General features: G+C 39.5%; 1 protein-coding gene and 1 long non-coding RNA gene across 4 annotated transcripts in view; one reads left to right on the top strand and one right to left on the bottom strand.

Moving 5' to 3' along the window:
* Nucleotides 1–14,919, top strand: part of LOC310883418 — a 245,831-nt gene that overhangs the window by 213,945 nt on the left and 16,967 nt on the right. The window lies entirely within an intron of this gene.
* ADGRD1 (adhesion G protein-coupled receptor D1) overlaps nucleotides 4,599–14,919 on the bottom strand; it is a 157,650-nt gene continuing 147,329 nt past the window's right edge. The window contains exons 23-26 of one of the 2 annotated variants that reach the window (XM_083803701.1): nucleotides 12,190–12,316; nucleotides 10,892–10,933; nucleotides 8,893–8,985; nucleotides 4,599–8,226 (exon numbers count right to left, since the gene is read on the bottom strand). In XM_083803701.1, the coding sequence (XP_083659827.1) occupies nucleotides 8,131–8,226; nucleotides 8,893–8,985; nucleotides 10,892–10,933; nucleotides 12,190–12,316 (358 nt within the window). In that variant the 3' untranslated portion in view covers nucleotides 4,599–8,130. The remainder of the gene's footprint in view (nucleotides 8,227–8,892; nucleotides 8,986–10,891; nucleotides 10,934–12,189; nucleotides 12,317–14,919) is intronic. The other variant, XM_083803702.1, reaches the window with a different exon arrangement.

Genomic DNA, 14,919 nt, shown 5'->3' with positions numbered 1-14,919 from the left:
GCCGGCATGATTTAGTCTATTAGTTGCTGGTGTTATTAACATTTTTCTCAAACTGTTTTCTTCCCCACACAATGTACGTCTTGTGCATGGAAGCTTTGACACGTTAATTAGCTGCTCTGTTCCAGGCTGGGATTGAACACCGTTCCCACCGCCTGAGTAATGGTAGAGGCTCGGGAAAGCTGCTTAAAGAGTTTTCAGCACTAATCCAGTCTTTTGCTGGGTAATAATCAGCCACTAGTTTTGCTATCCCTTCAGTCTGTACGTAGAAGAAATGATTTATAGCATCACCAAATAAAGGAGGGTACTTTTTATGGTTTGGCTTTTAAGAACTAACTCTGAGAGACCTTTTGCACGCTGTATGTTGGCTCGCTGTCGTTGGCAGGCAATATCAAGCAGCCTTTCAGGCGTTTAGAACATGAGACTGGAAAAGCCCTTCTGGGTCAACAATTGCAGCTGAACAGTGTTGGAGGCAGCCGCAGAGCATAAGGCTTTTTTCTGTGCTAAGCTTTTCAGATACACCCCCACACAACAGCCTTCCTACTTCCAACAGGAAAATTCTGTTTGCAGGTTTTTTTGTTTGTTTGTTTTTGTGTGTGTTTTTTTCCATTTTTTTTTCCCACTGATAGCCACTCCTCAAATCCAGACACAAAAGTTTAGACAAATAGCTGTTCCCTTTGTTTGACTGCATAGCACGGTGCTGGACATTTTGGCGACTCCTGTGGCCTTTCATCTCTTCAGTAAAACTTGCTGCCCATCTCAGTTTGCAGCAGGGGAAGGTACGAGTGTGTGCAGTCAGGAGCACACAGTTCTGCAGCAGCCTCAGCACCACTGTCAGACTGTGACATGATGTTATAAAATATTGCACACAGGGGCCAACAACACGGCATACGCTCCAGGGTAACTGTACTGACCCATTTTTGTAACGCTTCTTGATGCCAGCTGAGATTCAATGTGCTGAACCTAAAATCTCAGAAATAATGAAATGCAACTAAGATTAAATGGTTGTTGGCCTATGGGATATATTAAAAGTAGTCCATAACGAAGCCAAAACTAGCCATATAATGTCCTGCAGTTCCTTTCGTGTAAAGCTTACAGGGGAAATCTTCATCTCAGAGCAGCAGGCCAGAACAAGGATACTGCCTAATTAAATGCAATCCATTTTCATGATTAGGAAGGTTAGGTGTGAACCTCAGTGACACAGGAGGTAGGTGCCAAATAAATGGCAGCATAAACTAGTAAAATTCAAGGTATTTACCAATCACATACAAAAGAGCCCATGAATCATCTAATTCCATGAAATAAATTAGCATAAATTGTATTAACTAATTAAATTACTTAAAAAAAAAAAAAAGTTGTTTTGATAAGGTGGCGTTGCGTCCTCTTGGTTTCTCCCTTTTTTTGAAAGTTCGTATAATGAACTTAGAAAATTTAGAAGGCCAGCCTTTTAGGAAAGACAGGTAACTTCTAACATATCCTTCCATCATGGGGTTGATGTGCAAATTTGTGTTATTTTATTGACTACCCATCTGAGATTTCAATGCATATTGTTTAATCGTAACATACAATATTCATTTTAGCAGTTTTGAAATGTAGTCCACAGACTTTTTCCTTTTTTTTTTTTTTTAATAATTATGCACTTTGCTGCTGCTGCAGAAAGCTGTCTGCACAAATAGTCACAGATGCTCAGCCTCATGCTGCCTGGATCCTGAAGCCTCCCACGCAGTCATCAGCAGAGAGTGTGAAAGACCCAGGGGTCAGCGTGAGGACTGAGCTTTGCCCTTCTCCCTCTAAAAACTTCTGCTCATGCCCTCCCACCCCCAATCGTCTTCCCTCTTTTTTTTTTTCCTTTTGGAGACAGTAAAATATGACAAATTAGCGGTACATGAGTGGCTGAGTGAGAAGATGTGCTCACATCTGGTTGACCTGTGCAGAATCTGAAACAAAAGTGCCAGAAGGAAACGTGCTGTAGTCCACATAACAGAATTTTCAGTTGTCAAAATCCTACATCATAAGGCCAATATTTTCCAAGTTGAATTCACTCTTTGCTGCTTAACTTGAGAAACTTTGGGAGGGTCAAAATTTGCTTTCTCCAGACCATTAGGTGCACAGACTAAAACGTAAACCTTTTGTAATGACAGACTTGGCAGACTTGAGCCCTGTACCTCAAAGTTTATTTTTGCCTTCAACAGTTTCATACATTATTCCATATTTGCAAGAGATAAATGCCTGTCTTGGAGACTGCTTAAAGGACACGTGCAATGCCCAATCCAGCCTGCTTTTGTATAGAAGCCATAGAAAACAAAGTGGAGAGAGAAAACTCCAGTTGCTTTTGCTATAGGTAAATTAGGCAGCCTGAAAGCGCTCTGCTGGGAGTTGTCCTTAGGAATTAGCAGCTGGTCGAGGAAGCTGTTTTGTAAAGATGCGCTGAGCAGTGCCTAAAAGCCGTCCTCAAGACTCAATATTTCTGTCATGTGTCAGCACCTGGTGAACACACTGATGTCAGTGTTACATTTAGTATTGTAATCATCCCTGACAAGATGAAATATGGTCTTTGAATTCCAGGAACATATGGGATTATTGAGAAAGAAAATTGTGTGAACAAGGGCAATTATAGCAATAACTATCCATGGCATAGACTACACTGAGTCATCCAAGCATAACATGGATATAATGAAAATATTTTTAAAGGCAAACATGATGTAAACCAGTGCCAAAATTATCTAATTTATTATTCTGTCACGAATGATAAATGTAAAAAGAGAAAGAGAAGAAGAAGGAAAAAAAACCACAAATTCTGTTTCACAGAATAACGAGAAAGCATTCCTTTGTGCACTCCTTGCTACCTGATTCGGGTGTTTACAGAGGTAGCGAGGCTTCTTTGTAATGGGTATTTGAAAGACAATGAGATATGTTTCCCATCTAAATTCCAATCTGTAATTTTTCAGGTTATTCATCACTACAAAATCCCCCTCCTATTTAACTTCCTGTTGACACCCCACCATGTCTACACAGCCACACAATATAGAGGAGGCAGTTGGCAAGCTATTTATTATAGCAGAACTAGCTTTAACCTTGAAAATGTCATCTACAGGATTGTACCCCTATGATGATGAGCTTTTGGAGCTGATTGCTCTTTGAGATGTAACTCTTCTGGATTTACATGATCATTTTAAGAGAACGGTGAGGGTAATAAGGTTTGACTACAACATGCATTAGGAAAATTAGTCATAATTTTTGTTTTGCCTTTCATTCTTACCCATCGCCCTGCTAAAGGGTGAAACTAGTCCTAGAGCCAGAGCTGCAGTCCCTGAGGCACTCAGATGAGGCGTGAACCTTGGGCTGGTTTTCTGCTCTGGTTGTACTCAATTCCAGAAGCTCTCTCCCCGCTACAAAGGCTGCGTGTTGACTGTCCTGGAGAGACAGAGGACTCCCACCTCTTCGATGCAGCTCTGGGGCATCATAAAGGTAAATCCTTCTGCTCTGAGGCAGCATATGTGGCAGGTGGGCCTGATTGCCCTACTTCCCATGCCAGGTTGCTGCCATGAATCATTTAGACTGCAACCAGATAAGAAGGATGTCCCTACAGCTGTAGGAAAAAAGGAGAGTGGAGAAATCTCTGTCTCCATGCACCAGTGATTAACGAATGCCATCCATTGTAACAGGAAAAAATGGAGTGTAAATGTGGAAAGCAGTAGAGGAGGGGGGACATGGAAAAGGTTAGGGCCACACCATAAATGCTTTTGTCCTCAGCACTGGAGCCAGCAATAGGTGAAAGAACCAAAGTTACTGTGTAGCATTAGTATTTAGTAATAAACGCTCTGCTTGTCAACTGTGAGTTTCAAAGCACTTAGTGAAGAGGATGGTATCATTATCTTCACTTCACTGATGGGATAAACACATAGTCAGGAAAAGTTACTTGCTGAAGGGCTTGCAGCAGGGTAAGAGCAGAGCAATGACAAAACCCCTGCTTTTTCTGAAACGACATCCTTTCTGACCATGCCTGTGCTGCCAGACACCGAAAACATGGGCAACTGGCAAGAGCTGATAGTCGCCAGAGCTGCTTGGCTGCAGGAGAATGCAAAACAGCACGGAAAGTTAACTGGCACATGCACCCCTCTCTTCCTGTACTGCAAGTTCTCTGTCCCTAGCCACAGAAAACAGAGGGGAAGATGCTGGTGTGGTGGTAGGAGGAGACTTGGGAAAGAATCCTATATTCTGCAAATATATGTACACATACGCACATGTGCACACACACACAGATACACAGATACACAAAATATATGTGTACACTGTCTCCCCATCTCCGTTACATTCAGAGACCTGGCAGAATGAGAAGTTTTCCCTCGGAGGCAGAAGCTGACACTCGGAGCTCTGTTTGTCACATCCATAAGCATCATTTCTCACCCAGGTCTCGACCCTGCCCAGCTTATCGGAATAGTTGTGATAGGAGAAATAACGTGCTGCAGATGCTTCTGGAAACAAGCTCCATCCCTAAAGGGGAGCGAATGTTTGTCCTCAGCATATTCTGTCAGTGTAAACTTCAATACAAAAACACTGGGTGCACAGTACCCGGGCCACGGCAGACCACATGATGCAAATATGATTTCTCATACGAGTTAAGCTCTGCTTGTTTGAGCATAACGCTAATACTCATAGGGAGCCGTCGTTTTTATACTCATGTTTATACAGCCTGTCAAAATAATAATTTGAATGAATACAAAGTTCTTTTAGGAAATTAAGATTTCTTATTTATTTGGGGGAAATAACAAACAACAAAACTAAATTATTTTTCTACTTACTGGCAAAGTCATTCCTGCTACATTATGTATTTTAAAACTCACATCTCATTCAATTAAGATTTCATACCATTGACAAAATGATGCTATCCTGAAAACAAATATTGCAAAAGCTGCTATATACAAGCCCATAAATAAACTGCAAGATTTCCAAGCTTCAAAGACTGAGGACAGGAAGAGATTGTTTAAAGAGTCATTTGCACATTTCTTATTCAGTACATTTGCTGCATTCAGTACCAACAAATACATTGAATCAAACAAAAAGAACAGACTCGGATGGCAATAGAAAACATTTTTTCTTTGCATTGTTTTTTCACAAGATTATCAAAAGCATCAGAAACCCCATCCACAACCTAATATTATAAATACCGTGTTCTAACTCCTAACCTCATGTGACATGAACAAGATACACTGCTTCATCACAAGCAACGTTCAAAAGTTAAAGCATGGGATGCACGTTATCCTCAGCGGATCTCAGTAGGTACAGCATAATGATGCTGCCTCGATACATAATACATCTATGTCACATTCTAAAGTATAAAGCCAAAAACGTTTTCATGCTCTTCTTATTTTTGGTAAACAATTTTAAAATATGGTATACCTGGATGAAAACCAGATTTAGTCCTTCATACTACTGGCATTTGGTACTGTCATTTGTATGTCACATGCTGTTTTCAAATGGATTTTGGGCAGTGACGTGGGTGACCAATGTACATCCAGCACAGGAGGAAATGGATTTAATGAAAATCATATAGAGAGGATTATTCTTAAAAAATATTATTAAAAAAAAAAAAGCCTTGATATGTCCTGTTTCATTCATAGAACTTTTTGTGCTACAATAAAATGATTGGAAGAGAAAGTATCAAGGCGGGTCTAAATCTATATCCATGGTCACAGTGTTAAAAACAAAAGCAAAACAAACAAAAAGAAAAAACACACAAAACAAATGCTCCAGTATCAAAAAATATGCTTAAATATGTTGTCTGCACACAAAATAGACACTTCATACTCTGCTGTCACAGTACTGTTACAATCTCCTCCGTATATTCTGAGGGCTCCTTCTGCTGCATCTTTTGGGAAAAAAGAAAAACATTCTCAGGCCAAGAAAATTGAATATATTTGCAGAGCTGTAAGACAGTCCAATGTATAAAAAGCTAGGAAAAAGCCATACACAAAAGCCAAAAAAAAAGACATAGAAGTTTAGATATTTAGCTTTCACTGACCCTCTCTTTATAGTTAGCTGTCAACAACTTGTGTTTATTTACCAATAGGCAACACAAGATTAGAAGCCTGTATATTTTATGTATGTATATCTATATGCATATATGCAGTGTGTCACATTCTGCTCTGTTCTAGCTGCATAAATTCAGTGTATGTCTGGGAAACCGAAATAATTTCTGTAGACTGATTTAATTTGTAGCCACAGACGGATTGTGGGGTTTTGGTTTGGTGACCATACCGATTCTTGGCCAGGATGGAGGGAAGTCAACGGGAGATGGAAAAGCTTGGTCCAAATTGAAATAGATTGGTTTTGTTTCGTTGTTGTTGTCATTTTCTTTGTACAGGAAGGATACACGGAGAAAATTTGCTTTGGATCAATAAAAAATGAAACACATTGATGTTTTCTAAACTTTCAACTCCATTTCTTTTGGATGAAGCTTTTCACTAAGTTCAGTCCTAACTGATGCATGCTTCCTCTTCCCTAAAGATCAATTTATTTATTCTTTCTAAAATTTACTATCCAATAAACAATTTCCAGCCTGCACGTCAGGGTGCAAATGCCTTTTCTCTTCAAAATCAGTAGCAGGTATCTTGCTAGAATCACTGGGGCCAGAAGTCCTCCTTTTGTAGTGCTTTGGCAGCCCATTAGGACAGCCTGTGTAATTCCTTGGTAATTCCTACAACCCAGTACACCAAGTGAGCTGGGGAGACATCTACCGCAAACAAGAAGAGCTGGGGATAAGGAGATGTGGCTGCAAAGCCACTCTGCGAAAAGGGGCTCATCTTTGGCAATTACTCTCGGGGACCCTGGCTGCTGAGTAAATCCTAGACCAATTCACATATTTAGGGGCTCTGACCGCCTCGAGTGCTCACAGTCTGCTCTACGCCCAGCTGGAAGGGTTGATCTCTTGCACAGCCCAGATTGCACTCTCTAGTGATCCAAACATCACTTTGGTGAACCTACAAAATACTGGTCAGAAGAAAAATTACAGTATTTTTTTCCCCTTAAAGATACTTCATAGCAGTACTAAACCAGGAGTTATTAAGTGCTGAGCGGAGTTTAAAACCACAAAAGACTCAGCAGAGACCTATTTAAAAGATGCCTGTAGGTAACAATACATAGACTTATTTCTAGTTTGGCTGTCTTCACAGTATACCGTTGTGTTACTTCTTTGTGGTTGGAATTCAGTGCCTCAATCTGACCGGTAAAAGGAGGAAGAAAAGTCACAGTGCCAGGTTTGGATTTCCAAAGGCTGCAGTGCATTTGCAAAATGCACTTGATGGACAGTTGTTGATTGCATCCAAAGGTTCAGCCAGAGCAATACAAACACTACGTATTGTGATATGTCAACAGACACAAATCAGTGATAGAAATGCTGTGGACTGCTATAGGAAAACCTTTGTCATTTCTGCCTTGTATAGGTATGATGTAAACAGCAATATCTAAAATACTAATAGGCCACGTATAGGAGTCGTACGTGTTACGTATGCTGTTCATGTGTATAGGGACATGTGTATATTAGCCTTGCTAATTCCACGCCCATGTCTGGCAGCTGAATAGCTTGAATTTGCTTCTTCCTTAAGTTCTGGTTTCTTTGTAGCAATTAAATTAATCACCACACTACGTATTTTGAATAAGCGTCAATTCAATAATTGCATTCTGTAAGGTAATAAATGTAAACAGAGAGTGCACAGCAAGACCAGAATTGCCCCATTACAACATCACAATGGGAAACGTTTTATTTTAGAGCATAAAAATCCATCTTTCCCGAGGTATGTTGCCTTTCCTCAGTTCTGGGAGCTGGAATGGTTCAGACAGAATAAGCCCTTCTTGCATACCTAGTGTTTTCATCATTGCTGACAAAACCATCCAGTGTATATTTGTGCTAGTTACTTTTAGATACTGCTAACAGGCAAGTGGTAGAATGTGGTAGTTTCAAAGGCAAGCAGATGAGGGCTATTTAGTTGACAAAATATGGCAATTTCCAATTTATTAGGCAGTGATTAAAAAAGCAGTTTTCTACTGGTATTAACAGTGAGAAAAAACTGGTGGACACTGTGTCAGAGGTCCTGAATGTATGGCTTGATTTTCACTGAGGAGCTGGTATTACTGTCAGACTGCTGATAAATCAATGCGGTTGGCTGAATTGGTGCTTTTATCCCAGGTGTTCAGCTTTGTGGGGGTTGTGCCTGGCCTGTTCCCAGTCATCTAGAAAAAATAATATTGAAAGTAGATTTATTTATTTTGCTAAACCACTCTTGTCTGATGAAATAAAAGCTTGAAAGCATCTATTTAGGTTACAACGTTGTCACGGAGTCTTGAGAGCATATGCCATAAAAGATTTTTAACAGTTATTGCCAAGATCTAAGGTGATTGGCAGCGATCACTTAATAATACCTATCACTTTAGAAGTCTGGCTCTTTATAAAAACAAATGTATTTTGCCTCAAGACAATTTAGGGAGAGCTGGAAAAACATATGCACACATTGATTTATTTAAGAGTTTATTTCTCAGACTTAAATGTAAAAGTGCCCTATCAAAAAGTCATAGTCATCAGACAAATACATTGCCAAAGTGCAGCTTGAATGTATAATATGAAGTCCATTACAAGAGATGGGAACAGTCTCACTGAACCGTACTCCAGAGCTGGTAAAGCTTGTTTACTTCCATTTCGTAATTTACCAGAAAGTAGAATTTTGCCCTTTGCTTTCAAAACACACACTGTAGCTGCAACGTAATACTTGCCCGTTCCACTCTCTACACCATGCATTAAGTTAGGTGCCCATGTGCCTTCTGAGTCCTGGTCTTTCAACAGAGTTTAATGTGGAGCACTTTCAAGTACAGTACAGGGGAAAAAAGAAAGGACATACTCACAATATCTGAATTGAAGGGTTTCACATTGATGTTGCGAGTCGAGCTACTGGTAAGGGACCAGACCTTGGTTTTGTGCTTAAAAGCAGCTCTAACCTTTGGGGAAAAAAAAGATACCAGATAGAAGATTTCTTCGAAAATGTTGTGTGCGTTTTCTCAGGTGCAGCCTACAATTATGCCCCCATTAACCTTCCTCCAGATTAATGTCACTAAAAACAACATGATGTACTAAAAACATGAACCAAAATCTATAGTCTGCCTCTTCATTTTTCTTTGTATTTAAGGTCTTATTTTAAATTTTAACTTCACTTTTCAAGTATGCATAGATTAAATACAAAACATTTCATAACCTCCTTAGGTCTCATTTCTCTGTCAATATTTTCATGCTATTTTGGTTATCCCATACTTCTATGTACATGTCCAAGATATCACTGTATTGCTACTCATCTTGTTAGAAAGAAAAACAATAATAAAAGCAATTAAAAAAAAAAAAAACACAAAACCAACACAAAACTGCAGGATATATAAGCATAAGGGAATTAGCTGATCTTTATATGTATAGTAGCTAAATCAAGATGTAAGCAGCTCAAACTGCAGTGAAAAAAGATGAAAAGGAGATGTTAGGAGGTGAGGTAGCAAGGCACCGAGACAAACTGAGGGAGGCTGAGGGGCTTCAGTCACAGGGCTTTTGCAGATTTTGCTTTACAGTATCTGTTTTACTTCCATGGTAAGAAGTAAAGCACCCTTGCAGTTTAGATGAAGCATTTTAGATACACATAGCATGCAACAAAGCCAATAGGACCTGCTCTCCAAAACTGCCAGTTCATATTACCTATACATGAACTATTTTTTGAGGATTCAAATTCGGAAAAGTTTCTGAATTTCATTTCTCGTTTGGTTTTGGTTAAAATGGTAGCAATTCAAATATTTGTATTTGATATGACATTTGATGCTTGACAGAAGGAAGAAGGCTTTCTGAGCCTTGGAGAAAATAGGGTAAGGAAATATTTTCCTCCATACCTTGAACCTGCCTGTTTAGTTGATTCCAATAAAGATCAAGAATTTCAGAGTCAGTCTTGACTCTCTAAAGTGACCGTAGTAAAGGTCATGTCAATGCTCTAAGACTGAATATGTTGGCAAATATTAATGAAAAATAACAATAGTAAAACAACTTCACAGAAGAGTGCTTTTGATGCTGAAGAAGAAGAAAGAGGTGATGGAGCAGCTCTGTAGCATCCAGAAGGAATAGCTGTGGAAGAATCAAAGCCTTCACAAAGCAGTACCCCTGTTAGCATGCTGGTTTTTATAAGAAACTTTCATTATCAGTAATGCATATTGCGGAGGATTTTCTGCTCTCTGCTAAGGGAGGAGGGATGCAGGGAGCTCCCAGCACAGCAGAGATGGTCTCTGCGACATCAGCCATGCCTTGGCTTTACCCCAGCTGCTTGGAGACAGCTTTCATGCAAAAGATGCTTCTTGGTCCGCTGTGAAAACCTCCGCTTCCAGCCAAGAAAAATACCTGGAATATGTTCTACTCTGTTTGGTTTCCCATTAAGAATTGCATGAGCAGTCTCCAAAAGTATGTTTTGTTGAGATTAATGTTTATTTTCCTCTCTGGAACTGCAGATGTAACAAAGCCAGAGGCCCCCTAGCAGGGACTGCCAGCGTGAGTCCTGCTGCCACTGCCTAAACATCCTCCCTTAACAGAACAGCCTGTGCCCTGCTCATCGCTCCAGCCCTTGGGACTGCACCTCTCCTTCATCTTGAGCTGCCTTCTCTCAGCTTTTTTGGAAACGCTTCTTTCTTACATTAAATAAAATAAATGCCAAACCTGGGTCAAAACTCTGTAAGCCATAAAATCACTAACAACAGTCTTGTGTTTATTGAAGGAAAAAAGAAATCCGTTCCATAGCAGGCAATGATAATGGGGACCTTTTTTTTTGTCTTACGTGTTACGTGAATTTGTTAACACCAAATCTGTTGACTCCATTTTGTAACCTACCTCTGAATTCAGAAGACAGTGAAACAGGAACATGAAAAATCCCTGAAAACAGATAAAAGGGAGAACGGTGAAGACTGTGAAGAATAACATATAACAACATATTTCTCACTGTATTGTATAAAGCATGTATCGTGTAGATGGAGCTCTATAAATACACTGAAGAGTAGGCAATTGTGCCCCATGTGAAACTGGAGAAACCTGCTGCATTAGGCTACTCTGCATCTTACCAAGACTTTTTCATGTAAAACAGCACCTCTCAAACTTTGGGGTGCTTTGGAGTGGTTGCAAATAAGTAGTAATTCTTGTCATGAGCTACAAGAGAACATTTTGTCTGTGCTTGAAAATGTAGAGGTAGAAGAAAATGCTTTTGGGGAAACACCAGATACTTACTTTTTATATTAGAAAGAGGCATTATCATTACCAAAATTTTCACAACAGAGTTTTAGTATCTTTAGACTTTTTGCCCAATGGAAAGCAAAAAGTTCCCAGCCCTTTCCACCAGATTCTTTTTTTTTTTTTTTGTTAGGGGGTATTCAGCCAAAGTTTTTAATTTGGATGAAATTTTTAATTTGAAGTTTTTAATTTGCATAAAAAAATTAACCTTTTCTAGTAAGTTTATTGGGAGAACTGCATTACATTCATATTTGTTCCTGAGACATCATAGTATTTAAAACAGTTAATTTTTTTCCCCTTTTGTAACCATTTTTTGGGAAGGAATTACAACATACCTATAGACTGATGCCTCTGCTGAAACCTCTGCTTGAAGCTAGGCAGATGCTTGCATTCTTTCCTGAACAGAGCTATTTTTCTGGATTGGTGTCTTAAGAATCACGTGCTGCTTTGTGCAGCATGCAGAGCAGCTTTCCTTTTCTCATTGTGCTGCACCGTTCCCAGCAACTTCTGTTTGTTTTCATTTATTCTCAGTAACAAAGCCTCAAACTGACATAGAAAATTTGTTCCAGTATCTTTAACGGGAGAATCTTGCCTTTACCTTTAAGAATCTTGCCTGTGATACCCAGTGCTAGAAGAGTGAATCTATTTCTCAGGCTTGCTGTCTCATTTATTTAATTATTGCTACTGGAAACATTAAGGAGTGGGGTGAAAGTTCTGTTCATACAGAGACTAAACAATTGCCAGCACTGTATGATCAACACAGACATAAAAGACACAGGAAAGAACACAGAAAAAAAAATCCAATAAATACAAGCATGTGAAAACATTACTAATGATCCAGTTATTGGATCTCAACAGCAGTTCAGTAACCATAACCTTTCCCACCATTCCCACCAGGTACTTACTTGTAGTGAATTGAAAACAGCAAACATATACTGAAATACCAACGTGTGGGTATTGACGGCCAGAATCCCAAAGATCCACGAGCTTCCCAAGATTGGTAAGAGAACAGCAACAGCTTTAGCTGTTAGTCTGAAAGAGAAAATGACGATGGGAAATGTGATGAGACAGTTAAACAAATTTCAGATCACACACTAGGGAATTTATCAATTATTTCCTGGCAGAAAGGCAGTGTGTCTATGACTCTCTTTCCCATAAAATTCTTTTAATGGGCGAGTCTCTTAATTACACATTCCTCATCTATGAAAATAGAGATAACAGAATTTTTATGTCACATGGGATATATACAGATTGAGAGAGGCAGTAACTGAGGGTGCTGGGGAAGAGATGGAGAGATGGTCATATAGCTGCTATAGCCATATCTTCAGTCTGCAGTGAACTATACTCCCTTCTTCTGTGAGGAATAATAAGTGTAAGAGTCAAATGCAGAGAGCAGAAACTTAGAACAGAGACAGGATCACATGGAAAAAAACAAACCACTATGTAGTATATCCAAAATACATTTGCTCAGCTTGACTCACTAGTCAAGACAGCTTGAAAGCTTCTAGAAAGCGACTTGGGATTTTTAATCACCACAAATGGAAAGAAATGCTATCTGCCTCTGCCAAACGTAAATCCTTTAACACCAAGCTATTTTTCTGCTACCTCCCTGCTTTGTTCAGAGCTGATTCAGAGAAACATATGCCAAATATTGAAATAACTTGTGTTTCTTGGAGGTGCCTCCTGATATATATTCTCTCTGCTTACCTTGGAGTACTTGGCAGAATTTCAGTAAAAGGTGATATGACAGCTGAAAAGGTAACAGCATTGAGAAAATAAGAGGGATTTTTGTTTTAGCCTTAATGAGTTATGTATGGGATGTTTGTTAATAATGGAAGATTAAAAGAAATTGTAGTATACCAGAGAATTAAATGATCACAGAAAGCTTTCTGCAGCAGCTGAATTCTGAGGATTGAATTCTATATAATTCGGTTCTTGTGTTCATTTTCTGCGTTGACGTAAATATTGCAAATATCTCCCTCTGCAACAGAATACTACTCATCCGCTTCCAAGAAAGGCAGGCTCAGCTGATGAAATGTAACTCACTGGGATTATTGCTTATCTCATACAATTGTGTTCTCCTTATGAAGCCCTCGGAGCATCATCTCTGATTGATGCTAATGAATTGCACTAAAGAATTGTATTTCCGTGTCTGCGCACACCCTGTAATATTGGCTGCAAGAGTATTGTAGTAATAGCCCTACAGAGTGTTCCTAGTGTAATCACAGAAAATAGTAAGAAGACAACAGGATTACTCTACGGAGGTCCTTGGCAGAGGATGTTAGGTATGTCTGAAACAGATCCGATCACAGCCGATAATTCTGTCGTCGATGGGTCAATGCGATGATTCAGCTGCAGCTGCTAGGGCAAAGTCCCTGATCATTTCTGTGCAGAAAGGTGGGAGTATGTATTCAGAGAAGAATCACTCTGCTTGACTTTTATAGTAGGGATATGGTGGTCCATCCAGTCTAACCTGAGATGACACTCCTGGTTTTAGCCTGATCCATCTGTTTCTTGATTAAGACAATAAACACCGCCACAGAAAGTGTTCACATCAGTTGGAGCCAGTAAAGGCACGTATAAGGTAAGGCAAGGCCAGGTGACTCATAGGAAGTTTTTAAGGCATCACTCGCTTCTCCCAGTAAATGCCATGCACCCAGTTCACGGCACTGAGCAACCCAGAAGCAGTCATGATGTCTGTCCACTCTTTAATCACTCTAAACTCCTCACAAATCCCACAGGGTAAAACACGCTTGCTGTCAAAACCCTACTAACTAGGCAGCCCACTGCTATTTTGCCTGTCAAGGATGAATTGTTGAACCTTTGCACAGCCAGGCATCACATTTGCAGTGACAGCTATCAAAGGACAAACTCTTCCTCTGCGGCAGATGAGCACAGTGTTGGTGGCACAAGGCAGAAAGCACAAGGAAGGAAACTGCTCCTGCTTTGAAACATCCTGAACCATAGATCTGATCTCTATTTACCACAGTGCTTACAAGCATGGGCTTAACTCCTGTTGTAGTCCACAGGATTTGAGCACATTCTTACACTTAAATACCTGTTTAAGATATTTTGTGAATTTAGTGTATGGTACAATTATAGATAAAGAAGGTAAAGGGAACACAAGCTGGAAGAACCTAAAAGCCAGTCCACACTCACAAAAGCTGCATTTCTCAGAAATTAGCAGATTTTTATTTAGCTGGAAGCCAATACAGGAGAAAAAGTTGTTTTAGGGAGATTAATGTTGTACTTCTGCCTTTTAGCCCCTTGTACAGGTTAAAGTAGAGGTTCAGGAGAGAAGTGCATAGAGCTGCATGACAAGAGACCACTTATAATTACAACAAACACAAGACAAATGAGAGTGTTGTACAACACAATTCAATGAAGAAATCTTTTAATTAAATACTTAGATCCAAGGCATCTTGTTCATTTCAGTGACCTGAGCACACACTTCATTATATCCTTGATTAAAAGTGTATGTTGAAATACTGCATGGGATTCAGGTTTATAGGGAAATCTGAGACAGGGAAGAATCAGGAATTTTTTTGCCTCTATTGATAAGCATCTTAATTTCCTTGGCCATGAATATTTCTGCACAATTTAATTTAATTCTGCAAAGAGTTTGTTCAGCCAGA

Source organism: Anser anser (genome assembly GCF_964211835.1).
Source record: "Anser anser genome assembly, chromosome: 18".
NCBI classification, from domain to species: domain Eukaryota; kingdom Metazoa; phylum Chordata; class Aves; order Anseriformes; family Anatidae; genus Anser; species Anser anser.
Note: the sequence above shows the minus strand (reverse complement) of the source record. Positions and strands in the feature narration are given on the sequence as shown.